Source organism: Homalodisca vitripennis, chromosome 4, assembly GCF_021130785.1.
Source record: "Homalodisca vitripennis isolate AUS2020 chromosome 4, UT_GWSS_2.1, whole genome shotgun sequence".
Lineage (NCBI taxonomy): Eukaryota > Metazoa > Arthropoda > Insecta > Hemiptera > Cicadellidae > Homalodisca > Homalodisca vitripennis.
In genome coordinates this window covers 105,991,915-106,014,951 of record NC_060210.1, presented here as the reverse complement: position 1 = coordinate 106,014,951, position 23,037 = coordinate 105,991,915, and the positions used below count along the sequence as shown (strand labels likewise).

General features: G+C 34.4%; 1 protein-coding gene across 1 annotated transcript in view; it reads left to right on the top strand.

Moving 5' to 3' along the window:
- Positions 1 to 23,037, top strand: part of LOC124359900 (transcriptional regulator ATRX homolog) — a 59,177-nt gene that overhangs the window by 6,928 nt on the left and 29,212 nt on the right. Inside the window, 7 exon segments of the mRNA XM_046813030.1 lie at positions 379 to 512; positions 5,555 to 5,731; positions 6,843 to 6,927; positions 13,780 to 13,923; positions 16,878 to 17,006; positions 17,918 to 18,034; positions 19,183 to 19,346. Of these exon segments, the coding sequence (XP_046668986.1) occupies positions 379 to 512; positions 5,555 to 5,731; positions 6,843 to 6,927; positions 13,780 to 13,923; positions 16,878 to 17,006; positions 17,918 to 18,034; positions 19,183 to 19,346 (950 nt within the window).

Sequence of the window (23,037 nt, the reverse complement as noted above, 5' to 3'; positions counted from 1 at the left end):
TAAGTATTGATTTTAAATTCAAAGAGGCAATTAAAACCCTATTCACATGTAGTAATATTGACAAAGGTATTCTTTTATAATGCTTATACTCGTATAAAAGGGTAAGTCAACAAATTTAAATTGCTACAGATAAGGATGAAAGGTTAATTTAATTTGGTATTATACTTTATTGCCAATCTTTTATTAATTGTGTAGTTTTATGTTTAATTTTAATAATGTGTTTTTTTTTAGTTTCCTTCATTAAAAATTATGTTTATAGTTTGATTTAAACATATTGGTATTTGTATTCTAGACATATTCTTTGACTTGTGTATTATTCAATCAGTTAATAGTGTTCTTAAAGTTTTAAATGTCAATAATAATTAATAGTTTGTTCAGGGCAAGGAAAAGAAATTAAAAACTGCATCTGTCCGAAACCAAAGACGCTCAAAAAAATCTAATCTGTTGGATTCGAGTGATGAAGATGATGAGCCTAGTCATGAGAAGGAGACAAATTTACAACATATTCTAAGGTAATCTTTATCAAATATTAGTCACTTAGAAACACTTACAGCACCTATTCTTAAGATGTATTTCACCTGTAAAAAACTCCAAGGAAACACAGAAGATGAAAATGCAAGCCAAACAAATTCAGCAACATTTAAAAATACAAGAGAGTATGGTGTGTTTCTAGTTCAAAATAACCTCCCCCCCCCCCCCCCCCGAATACACATACAAAACTTGAAAACAATGAAACTTATGAAGACCTTTTTAAGAAATACTTAGAAGAAATTTCAATTAATATAAACAGGATATCAGATGGTGATTGCAGCAGTACAACAATCAACTCATGTACTTTTTTAGAAATTACTCAAGTGCCACTGAAAAATCCCTAACCATACTCCATCAAAACATGCAAGAAATTGGAGCTAAGAGTGGAAAAATTGACAGGCTAATACATTTACTTGACGAAACACAACCACACATAGTCATACTCAGAGAACATGGATTGAAAGAAAGTGAAGTGGAAAACACAAGACTTCCAAAATACTCCCTTAAAACACATTTCTCAAGACTCCACCACAGGAAAGGAGGGGTAGCAATTTATATAATCGAAGACTTGAAAGAACATGTGGAACCTTTGGACATTACCCACCATAGCAATGAGCTTATATGTGAACTTGCTGTAATAAAAATAACACTTGGTAAAGAACACCTCTTTGTAATGGGATTCTACAGAACACCAACTGCTCGACTGGATGATGCCTTGGACATTCTCTCATCTACCCTAGAAAAAACTGGGGCCGAAAAACATACTGTAATTATGGGAGATGTCAATGTGAACAGTTAAGAGCCTGATAGGAACACAAAAAAGCTCAATGACACACTGCAAAGCCACAACATAGTAAGATTACCACTGCCTCTACAAGAATCACCCCCACTTCCATGTCCTCCATAGACTTTATCTGCTCAAATCAGCACACCAGATTAAAAACGAAAGTGCTGCATGCCGGCATTGCAGACCACACAGCCCAGTTCTGTGAATTTCAAATCCAAGGAAACTTTCCCTGTATCTCCAGCACCATGGACAGAGTCTTTAACCAGAGAAACATGGACTCCATTAAAGAAAAACTAAAAAACGAAGACTGGAATTCAGTATTTTATGCTCCAACTGCAGAAGAAGCCTACAACATCTTCCTGTCATGAATAACTACAATCATGAATTTGGTAGCCCCTGTTAAAAAAATAAGAACTAAAAAGAAAATAAAGTTAACATTTGCAAATAAAGAAACCGACCGCTTAAAACAAGTCTATTTTGGATGCTTGAGGCGTTATGAGTTGACTGGACAAGATGAAAGCAAGATAGAAATGGTGGAAGCTAAACAGAATTATAACCTTAAACTTAGATCACTTAGACGCCAAGGATCAGTAGATTATATAAAACAGGCAGAAAACACATCAAAGGCTGCATGGCAAACAATAAACAGTCAAATGAAAAGTAAAAACATTGAAATCGCCCAGATGGAAATAAATGTTGATGGAGTTAAGACCAAAGATACCAATAAAATTGCATGCTATCTCAATACTTATTTCACCAGTGTTGCTGAGCAGACTTTGGCTTCTGCGCCAAAAGTAGCACACAGACACAATGTTTCAGAAACCCAAACATTTGAACATGACATGCTCCAGTTGTAATGCCCAGATGAAACTGAAATCAAAGCTGTAATAAAATCTTTTAAATCTAAGACCTCCTCTGGATTAGATGACATATCAACAAAACTACTAAAACATTGCAGTGACACTCTAATACCTCCACTAGTAAACATAACAAATAAATCACTGATGCAAGGATGCTTCCCCTCGGCGCTAAAACTAAGTAAAGTCTATCCAAAGTTTAAAAAGGGCTGCAAATTAGAAGTAAGTAACTACAGACCAATTTCTCTCATACCAACTTTTTCAAAAGTGGCGAAAAAAATTGTACTCACTCGACTAATAGACCACTGCAAACAATACAACCTTCTCCCTGTAGGCCAACACGGTTTTATCAGGGGACGATCCACATCCTCTGCCTTAATCAAGTTTAAGGCAGAGAATTTATCATTGACAACTTAGAAGAGAAAAACCTGGTGACCACTATCCTACTTGACTTTAGCAAGGCCTTCGACTGCCTCGGACATAACCTGATACTAAACAAACTTCAACAACTAGGTATCAAAGGTCAAGCTTTGAGGTGGTTAAAAAGTTACCTTGAAGGATGCCAGCAAGTTCTTGAGTTAAGGCAGACACTCAAGGGAACAGTAAAGAAGATCAAATCACCTCCTCTACCAACAAATAGGGGCGTTCCTCAAGGATCAGTACTGGGCTCTGTGTTATTTATTCTTTTTACCCATGACCTGCCTCAATACTTGGGAGAATACTGCACGCCCTTAATGTACGCAGATGACACAACATTGCTGCTAGCTGAGAAATCTGCAGATACCCTAGCTGTTCAATCATTAATCTCACTCAATATGGCCTACCAGTACTGTCACTTCAATGACTTGGTAGTTAATGAAAACAAAACCAAACAAATAGCTTTTGGTAAGAAAAAAGACTTAGTTGCAGCACTGCCAGAAGTGATGAGGGAGAACAATTCAACATTCCTAGGAGTCATCATTGGCGATGACATGTCCTGGAACAAACACACTGATAGTTTTATCACCAAAATCAACACCTCACTGTATGCCTTAAAGCGCATCAAACAGACAACCGATCAAGCTACTTAAAAAAAGTGCTATCACGCACTTGTAGAATCTCATATAAGATATGGCCTTGCAACCTGGGGTGGAACCTCAGCAGGAAACCTACACCGTATCCTCCTGCTACAAAAGAGAGCCATAACAATCCTGTGTGGGCTACAAGCTAGGGATAGCTGCAGAGAAGCATTCATAAGCCTGAAAATTATGACAGTAATAGCTCTTTACATCAGGGAAGTAGTGTTACGGTATATGTTGACGGTATATGTGGAACAAGAACAACTTCAAACTATATCCTGCCTCTACATCGGACAACCCTATACGAGAAGAAGCCTTCATACTCAGGAACAAAATTGTACAATCTTTTACCAACAGACATAAGACGCACTCAGGGAAAAAGCTTACGATCAAGCCTGACTGAATGGTTACTGCAGCGACCTTTCTACAGCCTTGACGAGTTCCTGCAGTGGAAGAAGACTGATCAAGACATTTTTAACATATATAACTAAATTTTATAACTACTGTAAAGTCTATTTAATATAACTTTGTATTGTTTGACGCCATTACTGTATCTTGATGATCATGTAAATAAAAATGTTTTTGATTTGATTTGATACTTTCATGATTCTTTTTATTTTTGGAAACAGAACAACATCTCACAGTACCATGTCTAACAAATATGGATGCTGAGATATTGTTACAGTTTTTATTTTTGGCCAAGAATTCAAAAATAAGCAATGAATTTTGAGCAGTTATTTGTTTTAATAAGCATTGAATTTGAAAGTAGTAATCTTTATTGATTGTTTGGCATTATGACAAGAGCTCATGCTCTATTATCCCTTTATTTCTTTTATTGTACACCGTTTAAAGCAAAAAATATTACATATGTAACTATTTCATATCCATCCAAAAAGACTGCTGAGTAAAGATAGTATTTTCTGTGTGTTTATTGACAATGGTTGACATCTGTAAGAAGCTCCTCGTTTTTAAGGTTAGAATCAGCTAACCGTTTTTGTGAGGTAAAATGTGCATATTCATCATAAGTAAAGGACAGTTGGCTATTGAATGTTTTCAAACTGTACAAGCAAAGTACTAGGTCAAAATCTCCACATTTCACATCCTTACTGTACTGTCTTCATATTTTAAATGTAAAAACATACTAGTTTTATGTTATTAATTTTCTTATACAAATTTTATATTTTAAACTACTATATAAAGGAAATGTGAAAAACCCCTTACTTATAGTAATTTTAAATATAGGCGTATGACAGAAATATTAAATGTAGGGGCTATGATCTCTGGAACACCAACACTAGTTTTAAACTAATCAGAAAGTTATGTTCTGGAAGATCTATACTAATTAGTAACATAGACAGCTATTTGTAAAAGAGTTAAATACTTTTAAAACATTATAAAATCTATCAACTACCATAACTAAAAGGCATTAATTTTTCTAAACTTCATGCAACATCATAGGTGGTCACAAAGTCAAAAGCGTGTTCTCTGATCCCAAGTTTCTATCTCGCTAGCCTCCAAATTTACGTAGTCTTAGTTCAGTATCAGTTAATATTTGGAATCTGTGATCCTCTAATACTCCAGGCACCTAAAACAGATTTTTTGTTAAAATCGTAAAATGGTGTATGATATTATCATGCACTGATATTCTTAACAATACCAAATTACTTAAATTCTATATTGCACATTTAAGTTGAGTATGGGTACCTCAGTAAGTGAAAGCATTTATTGTTGTCCTTCATTGCATAATTCGACAGGCAAGACTTATGTCTATACCAAAACACTGTTACCACAACTTGCTTGTTGACATTGTTTGCGTGGCCTTGCCTTGCCTGTCCTGGTGATATGTGTTATGCACCAAGGAAGAACAATCTGTGCTGTCCTGACTAAATTTCAACGTGCTACAAAAAACAAGTGACATGGTCTTCAAACATCTGGATTTGTTTGCTGCATGACAGATCACATTTGGCCATTCAAACTTAAATCTGTCAAGATCTTTTGAATGAAAACAAATTCAACAATTACTTAGTTCCAAGTATTATTACTTATTTCACTACTTAAGGGAGGTTCTTGATGGACAGTGGTTGACCGCGGATAACTAGTTGAAATAAACAGTAGGAGTCTGTTATCCTCATATATGGAAGACTTTTATTAAAAAAATTAAAGCAAAGTGGCAAAATTGAGAAAATGCATGGGGTTAAAGCAAAAAGTATGTGTGGCTTATTAACTCGGATTTTACTTTCTGAATAATGTGTAATTTTTTTTTATTTGAGAAATTGAAATAACGATTATAGTGTTTTATATTGTAATTATTTATATTGCAGTTCTGATGAGGAAAATAAGGAGTCAGACCAAGAAGTAAAGGATAAAGAGAGCATGAGTCCAGTTGAAGTGGTGAGTTCTACAGAATCATCAGACCCAGATGTAGCTCCGAAAAAGAAGAGGAAAAAACGAGGGTCGAGTGACAGTGATATGTCAGAAGTTCTGGAAAATAAAAAGAAGTAAGATTTAAAAATATTTTAAACTGTGGTTGGTTCATTGATATATTGAGTCATAAAGTTTGATTAATGTTATTTATAGTAAATTAGTAGGAGTGTTTTGTATTTGAAACACACTATCAAAGATTATTGGAATCTAATTCAATCAATAAATTAAGTGCCATTTGTGAAGTTTATCCAGCATTTAGCTCACACACTTCATTAGAATTTCAATCATGAGTTCTTCATTATTTGAACTAAAAATTTGACTTCCTCTGCGTTTCAACCATTACTTGTACTCTAGGCTAAATGTACAGGCCAACTTCATGATAGCCTGAGAGAAAACTTTTGTAATGTTTATCTTTGTATTAGTTGTAAGTAACTTAGATATAGTGGGAAGGGTTGATTCAGTTTAAGTTTTGAGTCTAGCTCCAGTTCACTTTCCTTTTAGTGGAACGTCTGGAATCTGACACTATCACAGACGACTCCTGATTTCAAAAATCGTTCCAAAATAATTCGGTGATGAAAAAGCTCATAATAAACTCAACATCGTTTTGACATCAGAGACACAAAATATAGTGTAATCAAGGTTAAGAGGTATTCTCATTGTCTCATAAGGTGCACAATTGAGTGCACTACAATGCTTTTTAAACATAATCTCTAAGCACGATGGAGCAACCAAGTTTTCTAAACATAACGTATATAGGGTGGGAAAGATTGATTCAATTGAATTTTGAGTTTAGCTCCAGTTCACTTTCCTCTTAGTGAAGTGTCGGTATATGACACTATCTTAGACTTAACTCCTGGAATCTGGAGTTAAGTTTGTTTGAAGAGATCAAAAAGGTTGGTGACAAAGAAGCGTGAATTGAACTCTTTACATTGTTTCAACATCAGAGACACCTAGACTAGAAAATATGATCTACTGCTGAGTCGCATAACAGTGTGTTAAATTAAGTTTGGCACTCTATCTTAGAATTACTCAGTATTTACAGGTTGCCAACTAGAAGTTAGTTACTGCAAGATGGATAGTTAAATCTAAAATACTTGAATATTTTTGTTCCTTTTTGAATCTGTTAATGTGTGTCTGCTGACAACCTGTTAATTCTTTATCATATTATTTCATTTCTGTCCCCAGGAAAAAGAGAAAACTTATCAGATGTGCCAACTCATCAGATGAAAGCGGTGGGAGTGGTGATGAAAGTGTGGATGCCAATAAGAAGGTGGTTTTGTGTTTCTATTACTTCCATTAGTTTTATAGTTTCTTTTTTTACACACATCTGTTTTAGAAAAATAACATAATCAATTTTAAATTACTGACTACAGTAAAGCTTCAGGCCGTTTGTGGCATGAATTGCTGTGCAATAAACTGTAACATTTAAGGTTTGGTCAAAAATTGCTTGGTCAAAACAGGTTTGCTCAGAAAATATCTTGAGACCACTCACCAATTTTCAAAATATATCAAACAGAAAAAGGTCAGGTCTCTACTTATTAATCGACACCATAACAGATAACAAGAGGTGTACCCAAACGTTCTGTCCTGGAGCTAATACTCTTGATCTTAGTAACAAGGTGTTTATTTCTCCATACTGCGACCTCGTCTGTCGTCGCGACCGGAAGGTGGGACCTTATAGAGGAATAATCCGTGGATCCGCCACTAGATGATTCCGTCTATTCCAAAACCTAACCAGCTTTGATGACTAAATAAATACAATAATTTGGGTATAGTTCCGAAAGGTTCCCTAACAAAATACAACTAAAATCTAGACCACCCCACGCTAACTTCTCCCGGTCCACCACCTGTTCGAAAGCTGCACAACGACTCTTGTGTGCACAACCTCCGGTCACAGCCTGAAAACCCAGCAGGAACCATCCTACCAGAACCTGTTCGGAAGAATTCCGGATGGTAGGAGGCTCCTATTGTTTGAGCTAAAGGCTAGAGGTCGGCGCAGCTGGCTATAGCGTTCGCGGCAACAGACGGATAACGCGCGCCAAATTCAAAACTGTAGCGGCACTCGCCGCATCCTCCCCTCCTTCTCCGAGGAGTTCGAAGGCTTAGCCAGTAAGAGGTGGTAGAAAGGGTGAGAGGAAAGTTATTTGGAAGTGAACCAGTTAAAGTTAAATTGAGCCAAAAATCTTAAACTAGAACGCAGAGTTTACTAAAATATTCAAATAACACTACCATGCAGAAAAGGCGGTGCAGAAACCGCGCCCATTCTCGCTGAACAGCTCCAGTCCTCAACCACAGACAACTTCAACCATAAGTGGAAAGCAACTAAGATCTATCTATCACCAATATGTCACATACCTGCTAAATACTTCTAACTCTTCCAAGGTTAAGGTTGGGCTTCTTTAAAAAGTTTAATTAAATTATAGAAGATAATCTAGGTAAAAGGAATCAGGATTCTGGATACCGTGTTTGACTGAGAATCACAACCTTCATTCAGCCCCATCACCAGACTCAGATTTCCCTCCAAAAAATAGGCCAAGTAGGAAAGGATAGGTTAAGGATATATTATTCTTGGTAACTCATAGAATATTTCTTCCATCGTTGCTTCCATAGCTGGCCATAATCCTAGTCCTGTTCCCCTTACTTCCCTCCCCCCCTCCCGCAGCGGGGAGACAAGCCTGCTACCAACAAGCCAATCTACCGGACGCAGAATGAGAGGGAGTGAAAGGTCCCCATGACCTCTCTGGAAGAACATATACAATTAATTGTTTTGTTCATATTCTTTTCAATATTTGAAATACAGGAAAGGTGGTGAAAAGATGAAATGGCCATTGGAGAAATAAATCCAAATCTAAATGATGAGGTTCTCCTAGTGACTACAGTCATAAGAGGCAAGGAAAGAGGAGAATTGGTCTGCTAACAAGTTCTTTAAACTTATCTACCCTATTAGTTTTTCAAGATTGTTTGGTGACATATGGCGAGTAGTATTCCCTAAATGGAGTGTTCAGATCGAGAAGGAATGGGCCAACAAAACAATAACTCAAGGGGAAAAAAAAAAACTCCTGTTGGCTCAGAGTTAGTAGGCCAGGAAATGATTGGTAATAACCATTAATATGTGGATAGGATAAACCACTCTGGTTTAACTAACACATACAAATAAATATACATATAACTGACCATTATAAGGTCGTAACACGCATGCTCGAAAATACAAAGTAATTATATCTATCACGAAAAAAACCATACACGAACACTAAATTACACAGAGATAAACATTTATAGCAATAAATAACGATTGACTAACTGGCGTGAGTGCTTCGCTATAGCTTTAGCCTAGTTGTATATAGGAGAAAACTTTGTTGAAAAGTCGACTATAAGGGAAATGCTCAATAAAGGTCGGTTCTAAAGCATTTATCGATGCAAATTTATTCTCTATCCCTAAATGCCTTAAGTTATACTTAACAAAAAAAAATAATTAATTAATAGGATAGAGATAGTTAAAGATGTGTTAATTGAAGTGTGTTTTTGGGGTTGCGCATAGGAGGCAATGAGACTGTCGCTGCTCCCAATATAGATTACAGAAAAAAATATATAAATAATGCTAAATCATGGAAGCTGTAAATACTTCAAACAAACAAAATCTAAACGGCAGATCTCATAACCACCCATCCCCGTGTAAGTGTATAGTAGACAGTTTGGACCAAACATCAGAATTGCCAAACCCAACACCAGGTAGCAAGAGGAGAGCACGCGCAGGTGAACTCCTTAGCCAAATCCACCTCAGTGTCAGGCAGAGCCACCAATGCAGGGTCCCAAAGAAGAGTAGAAAAAGAAAAGGAAATGTTATTTGTAAGGTGTAATAAGAAAGAAGAATGAAAATAAACTCAAATTAAACCTAATATCACAATGGCTTTTTTCGGAATAGAGGAAAAATCCAGTGGCAGATCCATTTGTCGTGGAGTTGGGAGAATGCACCTTTTAATATGGGATACATGTGCTGACCTAACAAATTTCTTGGTTTTTGGGTCACGCAAGGCAACTGTTACAGGGGAGGTAAAGGTCTCAATTTCCAAAGGTTTAGACCACATAGGCTGCAACTTAGCTGAGATGTTTTTTGGGTGCATTACTCAGGTTAAATAAGTCGATACATAACTGTATCACCCACTCTAAAGGGAACTTGTGCTCGACCTTTATTATACTGTTTGGATACTTTATCCTTAGCACGGATCAGATTGTCTAGAGCTTTACTCCATCTCTGTTCCATGTTTCTTGGTTCAGAATTAGATTCTAAGAGTTGGTCAAGATTCCATTTATTTTCCAAAGGAGTGCAGATTGTGTGTGATTTGGGTTTGGGGAGCTAAACAAAGCAAAACTGGTACCAAAATATGTTTACTTTTTTAATTATTAGACTGGAGGAGTTTGAAAACAATAATAGTAATAAAACAATTATTTCAAACAACTTGGGCTGACCTAGCTTTGGAGAAAAAATACAGCAAACCAACACCTACTGGGAGGAAAAAAAAAAAAATCAGGTAGTTACTTTAATAAATTATAAATTAGTTTTATATTGATGTTAAAAAAAGTTTAAGTAGTTTAATTTTTTATAAAATTTTCTCTGTAAATTAGCTTGTCTATCTCTTTTAAATAAATAAAAATTTATTATATTCAAATTGCATTGTTAGACTTATAATTATTGTAACAACTGTTTAAGTACCTGAAACAAATGCTCGTATCCAACATCAAACATATTTTCCAAGAGAAGCGATATTTAGAACACAAAGGTTAAGATTCTACCGAAAGTAAAATATTGGCTATAACAAAAATAACAAAGTCACCAACTACCTTACCTGTATTCGTAACTCAAGGTTAGTTACAAATGATCGTCGCAAGCTGTAATTTACACAAAACAAAAGCACCAGTTATTATTATGTGTTTAACACTAACTAATATAACCAACATCTAAACGTATAAGGCTAAGTCGTAAAATAATTTAAAGAAATCATTCGGTTTACAATTTATTAAGTGAAAAACGAAAACAAATTACCGTTTACTTACAAGGATAACTTACGTAGTACCTTAAAACATTGACCGGAAATTATAAGATATTCGTACTTAAATGTAGTAGTAAAATCTATAATGTAGATTAAAATAATTAGACTTCGTTATCTACGGAGTGATACAAAAAACCGGATCTGAGGAACTCTGCTTACGCAATTACGTGCTTGCACGGCAAACTGACTAAACTTGTGTCGAAAAAATATTACTGCAGTTCCAAAAAATAAGAAGATCTAATTCGGATAAAAATATGAAGTAAAAATAATTATAACAATTGCGAGCTTAGAACTATAAGTATAATTACAAGGAAAAAAAATGACAAATTTAAATTTTAAAACTGTCTTAAAACGAAACGAGAAATTCTTGTTTGAAACAGACAGACAGACGGAAATTACGAAACTACCGTGATAATAATTTTTAAAAGACTTAAGCCTTATGAAAAACTTGAAAAAGGAATTGTGGCTGTAATAAATAATAAATGGACAGTTATGTAAATTAAAGTCAACAAAGAAAAATACTGCATAAACACCTATAATTAGTGAAAAAAAATGGTGTTACAGTCTAATACAAAGTGTACTTCAGGTTACTAGTATAAAAGAAAACTATAGAACTTGGTTAAACAAGTCGTAACTCTGCTTAGTTAAAGCTTAAATGAGACTTTACTGTTAGTAGTTATTAAAAAAATACTATTTAAGAAATATATTAAGAATTTATTTATATTTAAGAAATACTTTATAAAAAGGGCAAAAAAAAAGTATTAAATTATTAAGGTTGAACTATGAAATTTTATTATTAAAGTTAAACTGTGAACAATAAAATAAAAGTTTAAATTAATTCAAGTAATAACGGTTTACACTTTATGCTTATTTTAAATGACTAGAACTAATTTAGTTATCTGATTCTGTTGGTGAAGGTCGCTGCTTCCCTCGTGGCGTCGGTCGCTGCCCTGGGGTGATTTACGCCATAGTTCGAGAAATTACCACTGTTAATACGAAAACTAAAAAAAAATGGACGGAAAGCGTGAAATTAAAATTAATGCTGGTTAGGAATGGTGTTGGGGAATCCGAGGCGGGACGGCTCGCGCTACCAATATCTGCGACCCTCGTGTCGTCACGCGACCGGAAGGTGGGACCTTATAGAGGAATAATCCGTGGATCCGCCACTAGATTCCGTCTATTCCAAAACCTAACCAGCTTTGATGACTAAATAAATACTAATAATTTGGTATAGTTCCGAAAGGTTCCCTAACAAAATACAACTAAAATCTAGACCACACCACGCTAACTTCTCCCGGTCCACCCTGTTCGAAAGCTGCACAACGACTCTTGTGTGCACAACCTCCGGTCACAGCCTGAAAACCCAGCAGGAACCATCCTACCAGAACCTGTCCGGAAGAATTCCGGATGGTAGGAGGCTCCTATTGTTTGAGCTAAAGGCTAGAGGTCGGCGCAGCTGGCTATAGCGTTCGCGGCAACAGACGGATAACGCGCGCCAAATTCAAAACTGTAGCGGCACTCGCCGCAATACTAGTGCAAAATCAAAACACAAACAGAGGTACAATATACCTGATAAGACTACACTTTTAACACTTTGGCTACCAAGCGGCGCATTGTCTGATATTGGGAGTGTTAATAACTATTACAGTCCCTGTAATCTCTGTTGGCAAATGCATTAATAAATAGCAACACAGCAATGAAACAATTGCCATATTAAAATAAAAAGCCTTGAATACAGTAGCACAATAACATTAGAAGAAGCATATAGATTTTGTAATAACTGAAGTATTATTAATTTATTCTCATGGGATTTAGATCGACTCAATATCTCAAAAACTGTCGAAGATACAACAAAATTTTTAAATACAAAATGTTTAGTAAATATTCTAAGCATTCCAGAACACTTGCTGGCTATAGTTAAACAACCTGTTATTTCCCATAAGAACAATGTTAAATCTTAAAGCAATTATATGCCCTTATTTCTTATACTAGCATTATGCAACAGGAGTGTTGCGGCATTGGTGGCATATCAGACCCGGTAAAAACCTTGTAATTCCCGAGATTGATTGGCACAACAATCTGTATTTAGTCGATATTTAATTTAGTATATGGTTGAAATATTCGAGTAACCACATACAGGGTGATTCACTAAGATATGCAGAAACTTTGGGAGCTCAGTCTACATGTTTAAATAGTGAAAAAGTGTATACAAAAACGGGTCCAAAAATTCTTTGTTAGCAAGTTACAGCTAGCGAAAGATTTCATCTGGATTTTAGCACACCATGTAAGACGAGTCTTCCTAAAATTCTGATAAGGTAGATTAAGAGGTGAATTAGATCATTTCTTATGCTTTTTGACCTAATAAATTGAATAAAACCGGTGCCTTTAAGTTAAATAGTTTTTGTGAAAACCCGTGTCAAATGCAAAATACGGAGTGAAAAACACATTTGTTCATATTTGGGCAATAATAGCTTTATTATTTCACCAAGAAACAATTAAAATTACGTAATAAAACTTGTAGAACATTTTATTCTGGACAAAACTGTGTAAATAAAGTACCCAGAAAGCGAATAGGTTTGATTAAATGAATTTTTATTCACAACAGTACAAAGTTAAATTAAATACAGATAAAGGGAATAGATGTTTGATCAAATGGATTTTTATTCATAACAGTACAAAGTAAAATTAACTGGTAAACATTAATCTAAAACTTTGCAATCAAATTACAGTTAATTTTCAAAAGTGTCTCCACTGACTTAAATGCATCTTAAATATGTAGGAAATATAAATTGTAAAATATTTACGTGCAAGATATTATAGGAAATGAAAGCTAATTGTGTTATCAATATTTTTTTATGTAAAAAAGACAAATCGGTGGTTTTTTATAATTTATTCTCTGTGTCTCGTGAGTTCTCATAAAATCAGTTTTATTTGGCTGTGCAAATGACCTCTGAATCTAAGAGGATTAAGTTCATTGCTTGTGTTATTAATATAAAGTAGTAAGCAAGTACATTTTTTAAATTTACATTAAGGGTTCTAGTTAGATAATTATTTTAATTTAGTACATTTTACAGAGTACTCAGGGAGAATCACCTGGTAAAGGCGGGCGCAAAAATATTAAAAAAATCAAAGGTAAAGGAGATTTGGAAGACGCAACAATTGAAGCCGCAGAAGAAGAAAAGGAAAGGAGAAGACGTGTTGAAGAAAGGCAGAAATTGGTATGTAATCTATTTTTTATTTTATGCTTATTTTTTTGGAATGGTTTAACTAATTTCATAAATTATATATTCTAATAGAAATAGCCATCATATTAATAGTTTCTACACTATAAAATACACTAACTTAATCAGAACCGTTTATTTAGCAACCTCTTTATTCAGGGTTATATTGTATATTGTTATTCGTTTGAGTGTAGTAATAATGATATTATTACAGTTAACCCATTGCGGATCGTGAAAACGGCGCGCGCGCGGGCCTTAGAGTACGAATTAATCCGTATTACAACGCAGCACCCGCAGTGTTTGCACGCCTACCTGCCTGCTTAGCGCGCTCGCTAATTAGGCCAGCGTATATAATTATACATGTTTTGTTTGTTTATGTTGTTATTTATGTTATATAAACATTATACAGATCATATTAGACAAGTATATTATACTAGAACAAATGTAAAAATACAGGTACATAACATTTTTACTTACGTTTTTTTGCGTGTTGTAGCTGTTTGATATAGGACGGATCAAACGTTTTACACAATAAAAAAATGTTCTAATAAAACTGTCAATTCAAGAAACAACTAATCTAATATTTACAAAATATTGAGACTGTCTTTGTCTTAGTAGTGTATTTTGGTGTGATAGTCACGGAAACAATTATACGCGTGATAGAATCGTCTCTATCCTCAATAACACTATCGATATCACTTCCACTTTCTAATAATAGTCTATCTAATTCAGATGATCGTAAATTATCACCCATTTTATTTACGTACACGCACACGAGGCAAAGGAAAATCGAACGCCACGACTGTACGACTCAGACAAACAATTTGTCGCAAATAAAAACGTTATTGACCTATAACGAGGGGAGTATTTGTGGACAGGTACCAGAGATAAGATAGGAAGCCAGTCCAGGAAAACGGACTATAAATAATCTCCGAGACTTATAACAGCGACAAGCGTTCAAAACAAATGAGTCATCCGTACCACGTCATCCGCGTGAGGGTCACGTCATTGTGCTTTTGGTCCACGCCTCGCTCCGCGTCACCCTCACGTCGTTGATCCGCAATGGGTTAAACCCTGGTTAACCAAAATAATGGGGGTAAATTTTTTGGTTAACCCAATTACATATAAGGTTAGACTTTAATAAGTGGCCTACACTTGTTATTCGATTGCTTTTATCGAATGGTTCGATTTTCTTTTTTTATCCGTTGGGTAATTCGATATTACAATTTATTTAACTTAGCATATGATTTCAACTTATTAGCTATAGTAATTAGCAATGAATATGAGGAAAATATGTAAGTTTGTCCTCACAAGTGACGAGATTTGTTTAAGTGGCTTCAACATGTGGGTTTTGGTTCTGGTAACACATGGGGAGAATTCTTTCCTCCATTTCACAAAAGTGGTTACTTATTGATATCAAACTGGACAAGTTATAATATTGTAAGGTTTCTTTGATATCTAAATTTTGGCCATAGTTTGGTTTTGTTTTTTTGTAATGTTATTGTAAAACTTATATTTTAAAAATTGTTATATACGAGATTCTTCTTGTTATGGTAATTTATTATAACTCTTATTGTGTACGATTTTTAAGTTGGATCATGTATCGTATTGTTTGATAATACCAATGGAATAACGAGTGTAGGCCGCTTATTAAAGTCTCCACACATATAAAAATAACCTATTAGAATGGGTGCATAGGAAAAACGAATTACGTACAAATGATTTCTCTATGTTACACTTTGGGAATGGTGGCCGAAGTGGGGGAGATGACTAGCAGTTGGCACCAGCATGACGCAGCGGTGTTTAGAGAGGGGAGGATGAATCATCTTAAGGAACGTTATTTGCCCAGTCAGATTGCTACAGCAATGATTCACGCATGCTCATACGCATCAAATCTTCTGCCCTGAAGTTTGGCACAATGGTTTTCAGTTGAATATAAAATATTTTGCTCAGTTATTTATTTACATGTTATCAATTAATTATAAAACCGTTTTGGTCGACCCGAGTTCGGTTAACCGGGGTTTTTCATATATAATTTTTGTCCACCATCTGTTTGCTATACCTCTTTCTAGAACTGATATATTAGCCAACTCTCCTATTGTCTCAATAATGCGGCTTTACAATTCAATGGCTACCATTTAGATTTTTTTAACAATAGTTTCAGACGGGTATGTTGATATATAACTGTGCTTGATATATATAAATATTTATACGCATAGTTATACTAACCATAGTTTGGGATAACTTATATAGCGTAGTTTTTCATTCTATTTAATAAGTGATTGTATCCTTGTTTATTGCTAGTTGATTTTTTATTAATTTTTATGTATACTATTTGTATATGTTGATTTGATTTTAATAGTTTTTATTGTGAGTACTTTTTCTTGCGTACAAGCGATAGATTTTGTTTAGTTTTTAGTACTGCTCTGTTGTAATTAGGTTTGTTTTACTTGTAACAGTGCATGTAAAATAAATAAGTAAGGAGAGTACGATCCCTTTTTAACCTAATTCTCCCTGTCTCATGGGCAACTGGCCTGTGCAAAGATCTCTCCAACCAGAATAAGGAGAAGAGACACTCCTTACAAGAGAAGAGTGCAAAAAAGTCAACGTTACTGATTACACTGATCACAGACAGAATTTGTACCTTCACTAATTTCTAACTTAAACCCAAAGTTTGATGCTTTGGAATACTTGGCAATCAGCTCTCTGAAACACTACCATATATACCTATTTCCTAATACACCTATTGTAGTTATCTGTGATACTGGCTATCTAAAGATATTAGTTACTTTGAATCAGTCATGCTGTTGTTATATATTATGAATCCCATTCCTATTTAGTCCACAAACTATAAGATTAAATATTGTTTAGTGCTCTGCTTTTGAAAACTTATTATTGTGTGCAAATTTTTACAATTTGTTATATTAGTTTTATGCTTAATTTTGTTTCAGTTCAATGAGGTGTTTGAAATTAAAGAAACTAAAATACTGGATAAACTAGTTTTAGACTTCAATGAAAGTGATAAGAAGGAACTAATATCAGTAAATAAAGGATTGGTAGAAAAAATGAAACCTCATCAGGTAAAATGTAGTATTAATTCTCAGCTTAAAATACAAGCATGCCTTTATACTTATTTTAAGTTGAATATGAATGGTGAAGCATTGCCTTGTTACTGCCTAAGATTGACAGTTTTGTATTGTCTAATTGATGTAGCAAATTTAGTGATAAGCTTGAAGTACAATATGATGCACCTAAGGTGAACGTTCTAGACTTGAGCAGTTTAAGAGTAAAATCTAGATTGAAAAAATACCCATTTGTAAATTTTCAATGTGTTGATCATGGTGCAGACAATCTGGTTCTCAAGCTCCTTTGTTTGAGAATGGTTAACATTTTCAAGCCATGTCAAAGATACTATTTTATGTAGTTGTCTTCATATTCAATGCCATTTTACTTTGTTTGTCTAGTCATTTTTAAATGCTTTAAAAGTTTATGATATATTCTCTAAAACCAATGAAACATTTTTGGTATAAAACTTTAAAAGAAGAATGAGTAGAACATTTCTTAGTAAATAACGTAAACAATAAATAAACAAATATTAGGTTACATTTTCAAATGTTGCATGTTATAGCCTATTACAGCTGTTTTGAACATTTTTACTTTTTTTAGATTTCTCTTGATCTACTGGTTAGCTGTAAGGAAGGATGAGTACGAGAGCCTGAGAATAAAAACAAAAAAGTACTTGGTCTCATATAAATAAAAAAGTGTTAGGTGAAGTCAAAGCTAAGAAAATCGATTTAATGTGCAATATAATTTAATGTTCCATCTGCTTTTATTATCAGCGTTATTTTATAGTTGTAACACATTTTAATGAGATCTCCAGTTTATAGTTTTTCTTTATTCCTTCACAACTCTTATTGAACGTAACTGTGAATTAATCAATAATGAGAGAGTTATCTTTTCTGTAGTTGTAAGATTCTATCTCACTTTTCAGGCGAAAGGAGTCAAATTTATGTGGGATTCGTGTTTTGAGTCAATTGCCCAATTAAAAAAGAAAAAAGGTTCTGGCTGCATTCTTGCTCACTGTATGGGTCTTGGAAAAACTTTCCAGGTAAGTAGTATTTTCACATGTATGCTGTTTCAATAATATATAATATGTGAATTATTTTGTACTGAGTTCAAACCTTTTTTTGTATATAAGAAAATTTATTCTAAAATATAAAGTAAATATATCTGGTAGTATGAGGGAGTGCCCAAAAGTTCCCGGAATAGTTCTGCCAAAGGTGGGGCTTACACTGTACCAACTTGTGCCGCTTGGTGTCAGTAGCACAACAATCAAACAGTTTCAACAGCATTTTTGCTGAGCAGGAAATAAAATGTTCAGCTGCACGCTGTTCACTCAAACTTGTCATCATAAAAAAGGAAAATAGCACACAAAAAACAACAAAAACTCTCAGTACAGAAGAACAGAACAAGCCAGGTCGGTGATTCAGGCGGCACTGATATTGCGATGAGTTCCTTTACCAATATCTAGTGGCAGAAGTTTGTACTTCATAAGCCCCGCCCTCAGCAGAGCTATTCCAGGAAATTTTGAGTAACCCCTCATAGTATTTTAAACTGCCTGATATTTTTCTTTTCTTTTTTAATACTTTTTTTATGTGGAACTTTGATTCAAAATGAGGTGCTCTGTTGGAACCATTTTGATTTTTTTACTATTTCCGTAGTATCATAATGGCTAGTAGTTTAACTTTAATAACGTAATTAATGGTAGGATTCTATACTATTTGTTTTCAGGTATTAAGAATAACGTAAGTAGTATAGTATAATCTTATATAGAGCTAAACAGACTACAAACATAAATGCTCTATCTTCTTTCAAACATTATTTTCATTTACAAACTAATAATTCCAAAATATTATTTGTTACAAAGTATTATAATATGTCCCCGAAGTTATTTCAGTAAAGTCACTCCAAATAATATCAGTATAAAAGTTTTCAAAAAGATAATTTGGTCTAAATGTTAACTCTCACCAAAAGTGATATTTAAACAAATATGATGGTTCTCAAATGTGCATATGCACATATGCATACACACCTACAAAATATGCAGTGGTTATCACATATTGGTTTTTCTACCTTTCACTATGATTCACAATGTTATAAAATAACTATTATAGTGACTGATAAGTAACCTACCCAGTCTAAATCAGTCCATGTAAAAATAACATTGTAAAAGCAGTATAGATGTATTGTATCTAGGTGATCTCTCTGGTGCATACTCTTCTCATCAACGAAGAGACTCAAGTTCGCACAGTCATGGTGGTGTGCCCTCTGTCCACTGTCCTCAACTGGTACAATGAGTTTGACAAGTGGCTTGAAGACATTGAGGGAGGCGACTCCATCGAAGTTTTCCATCTTACCAAGTAAGATTGTAATGCAAAGAAGGAAGAATTTCTCCTATACCATCACTTTGTATAGAATATATTATTAGAAGTTACATGAAACCACACTATATATTAGATATAGTAAACTTGTTAAATTGCCAAATTATCAAAAACAATAATTTAACTGTATCAAAGCAAACATAACAATAGTAAATGTAAACTTTTAATTTCATCTACAGGGTCATATAGAGCAGTTTTGTAAAGGCAACTTTGTATAGTAAATAAATTTGTGTGTGTATAAATTTAAAATATTTCTTTGTTGATTTTAGAAGATCCCTGCATAATTAAAGCCATCTCTAGAACTACCTTAAAACTACTATATAAAAATTGCATTCATCCAGTGTTATATAAACTGCATAAACCAATTAAAGTTCATTTTCTGAACTTCGATACATTCTAATTTACAAATTTCTATGTGTAGAATCGTGCTATGACTAGATCAGTAAGAACAATTAAAGATTTACAATATTCCTCTAAGATGTCAATTATAATTTTATTTATAAAAAAAGTCAGAAGTATTTTTACCTGATTTAAATCCATATTGTAATTTTTATACAAGATGATTTATTTATAGATAATTTTTAAACTGAGGCTTTACACATTTCTCCAGTACTTTACCAGTTGCACTTAGTAACAAAATCAGCCGGTAATTTTTCGTATTTGATTTGTTATTATACTTATACAAAAATTTTGCTTTGGCTAATTTAAACTTCTGGCAAACATCCTGAAGTAATACTGATATTGATAAAATGTTTAATCAGCAATAGAAGGTTCTTAATATTATTTCTTTGAACAGTTGGAATAAAATCACATCTTAGCAATGTATACCATTACATGACTGTAAGTGATCAGGTTCAGCCAAAACAAATGACTGGCTTTGTATGTGGAGTCACATACAAGAGACTGACCATAGTACTACTTTGCTAAACTTACCCTACTAGTGGCAAGAAATTTTCAGATCATGCCCTACCACTATTCCATTAATAATTTTCTGAAGAGTTAGGATAATTCAATTAATGTATAATTGTTTGTGTATAATAAAGTTTTAAAATAATGTTGTCTTTAATTGGTCGCCTTTGTAATTTTTTTGTTTCATTTTCTGATTAATTATATTAGGTTTACTTTTTTTTCAAGGTTAACAGGTTTTTTATCCTATATTTTTCAGTTTAACAGATAAATGTGTAAAATTTTCAAATGAATCTCTTATATAAGAGATTTCAAAGCACTGTAGTGATATATCAAAACAGAATTCTGAAACCATATTATTTTAATATAAGATTTTGATTTGAGAATTGATTGATGAAATTCAACAATCGAATCTAGGATCTGAAAATATTTGCCAAGTCACTAATAATTGTTGGACAGAAGTCATGTTGATGTTTTACCACTTCCAGTCCTGCAACACAGCGGCAGGTGAAATCTTCCCTACTGGCTGTAGTAAATTGCTCTTGAGATTTACACCATAAGATGAATGTTAATTTTCCTGAAGTTGCAAGTCTCTTGCAACAGGGTGCTATTAGGATTTCCCTTAGGGAGACGTCTTACCGTAACATTTAAAGGTTGGTGAGCTTTCGCATCCTGAGATAGTGCCTGGCACTTCTGCAATGCTGGCACTCCTCCCCCCCCCCTGTCCCAACCACAAATCCTACCTAGTTCTAATTCCTTCATCTCCTGGATCGTGCTGTTGTTTGTGGGGAATGCTGCACTCTGAGTATGTGTAACAGAATGATCTGAGCTTGCTCTTCCAAAGCAAACGGTAGTACATATCTTGGTGCCAGCGATTTCGGTCCATGGTCAGGAAGTGATTATTAGACAGATTTGTCAGAGTTATCTGTTGCCACGTGCGAGTCCGAGTTGTGCATGAATTTCCAACTGGGTTAAACAAGATAACATCGGACCCCAGGGAGCTGGGCTAAGGTGTCCTGCCAAGCTACAGCTGACAGGTTCCGGAGGGTATACCCATTTACGATTTCTCCACCTGCACTTCTATGCTGGTTCAAATATCCAATGACTGCTGCGACCCTTTCTCATTTGCATAAAAATAATAGAGTTGTATAAAGAGATTCTTATGGATCTGGAAAAGAAGCAATCAGAATCTGAAGAGGAAGCAATCAAACAAAAAAAATGCAGATACAAACATGAATGTTCAAAATCTTGCCACCTCTCTTTTTCTTGTGTTTAAGCACAAGTATGGAAATCAGCTCTTAATAAGCTTAATAAAGCTCTAGTCAGAGTGGGCGGCTCACCATCTTTCGTTAGGCAACTTCATAGCTCTACAGGCTCATAAATTTCTCTCCATGAGATTCTTTTACAACAAAGTAGAAATTTACAAGTCCGTCAAGGTGTTATGGATTTCAACGTTTTGGAAATTCAATCAAAACTTGCAATAACCCTTAGTTAGACCTGTAGTCTTTGTGGCAAAAATTGTCTCAGTAAGAAAGTCTGTGCTGGTTGGTGATTGTGTCAACTGCAAGGGCAAGCATCCTTCAAACTCTCACAGCTGGAAAATATATTTTGAAGAAAAAGAGGTCCTTAAAAATAGTTCTTTCAGTGGTGATGGTAAGGAGTTCTATTCTCAGGCTGCCTCTGCCCTTGTGCAACCGAAACGTTGTTTTTCTTGTTCTGTACTGGAGGGCATGGTTAGAGAACTAACCCAGCAGGTTGTTGCTGTAGTTCAACAATTTAGTGCCAAGACCTTACCACAGAATGAAACCCCTGATATACCAGCACTTGCACCTTCTGTGCTAACAAGACCTACTACTCCTGCCCAACCCAAGGGACGAACCACTTTAATTAAGCAACAAAGTATGGAAGAGCAGGTTGCTGCTCAATTTTTAAAAACCCATAATGCCGAAGGTTCCAACGTGACAGGAAAGAAAAATTTGGCTAAGGAAGAACGTCAGAAACTCACTTGTAGGTTGATGTCTAAAAGTCCAGCCGAATGGAGGAGAACTTGGTTGATGACGACCTTAGGCTACATTTAGAATTTCGAACAACTATGTGAAATTTTAAACAAAATCAAGGTAAAATTTTTTTAACCCTTTAACGCGTTCTTTGTTTGTGCAGCTATACCCTTACTGCGTGAGTTTTTCTGCACTTTTCTTACATTTTGTAACTTCAGTATGTTTTAAGCTGTGCATGTAAATAAAAACACACATAGGTCAATACATTTTTATTTTTAGACTAACTTAAACTGAAAATGATAAAACAAAACAGTTTTATGATTACTTAAATTAGAACTAGGTCTATCATAATGTTAGTAAAATAACAAACATTCAAAGTTGCCATTTTAGGTTAGGCTTACTTGTAACTCTCACAAAAAATGAAAAAATTACTGGAGTGAACTTGATTTACAGACCATAATATTTACACAGCACATCCACTAAAACGATATTAATATTATTAATACACTTTTAAACTCTGATAATATCACAAAACAACATGTAAACATTAGCTCTATACTTCGCATAAACAAAGAACCGGCTGGACTAGTTCGTCGTCTGTAGCGAGAACAGCTGATTCGTTGCGTCATATTCTAGACTATTTTTACGATGTCATTTGTTTGTTGAGTAACATGTGACTATTGATATCGATAGCTAAACCCATAATCTTTAAATCGATATCACGTTCGATAGGCCAGTATTCGAATGACCATAAAATAAAACCGAAA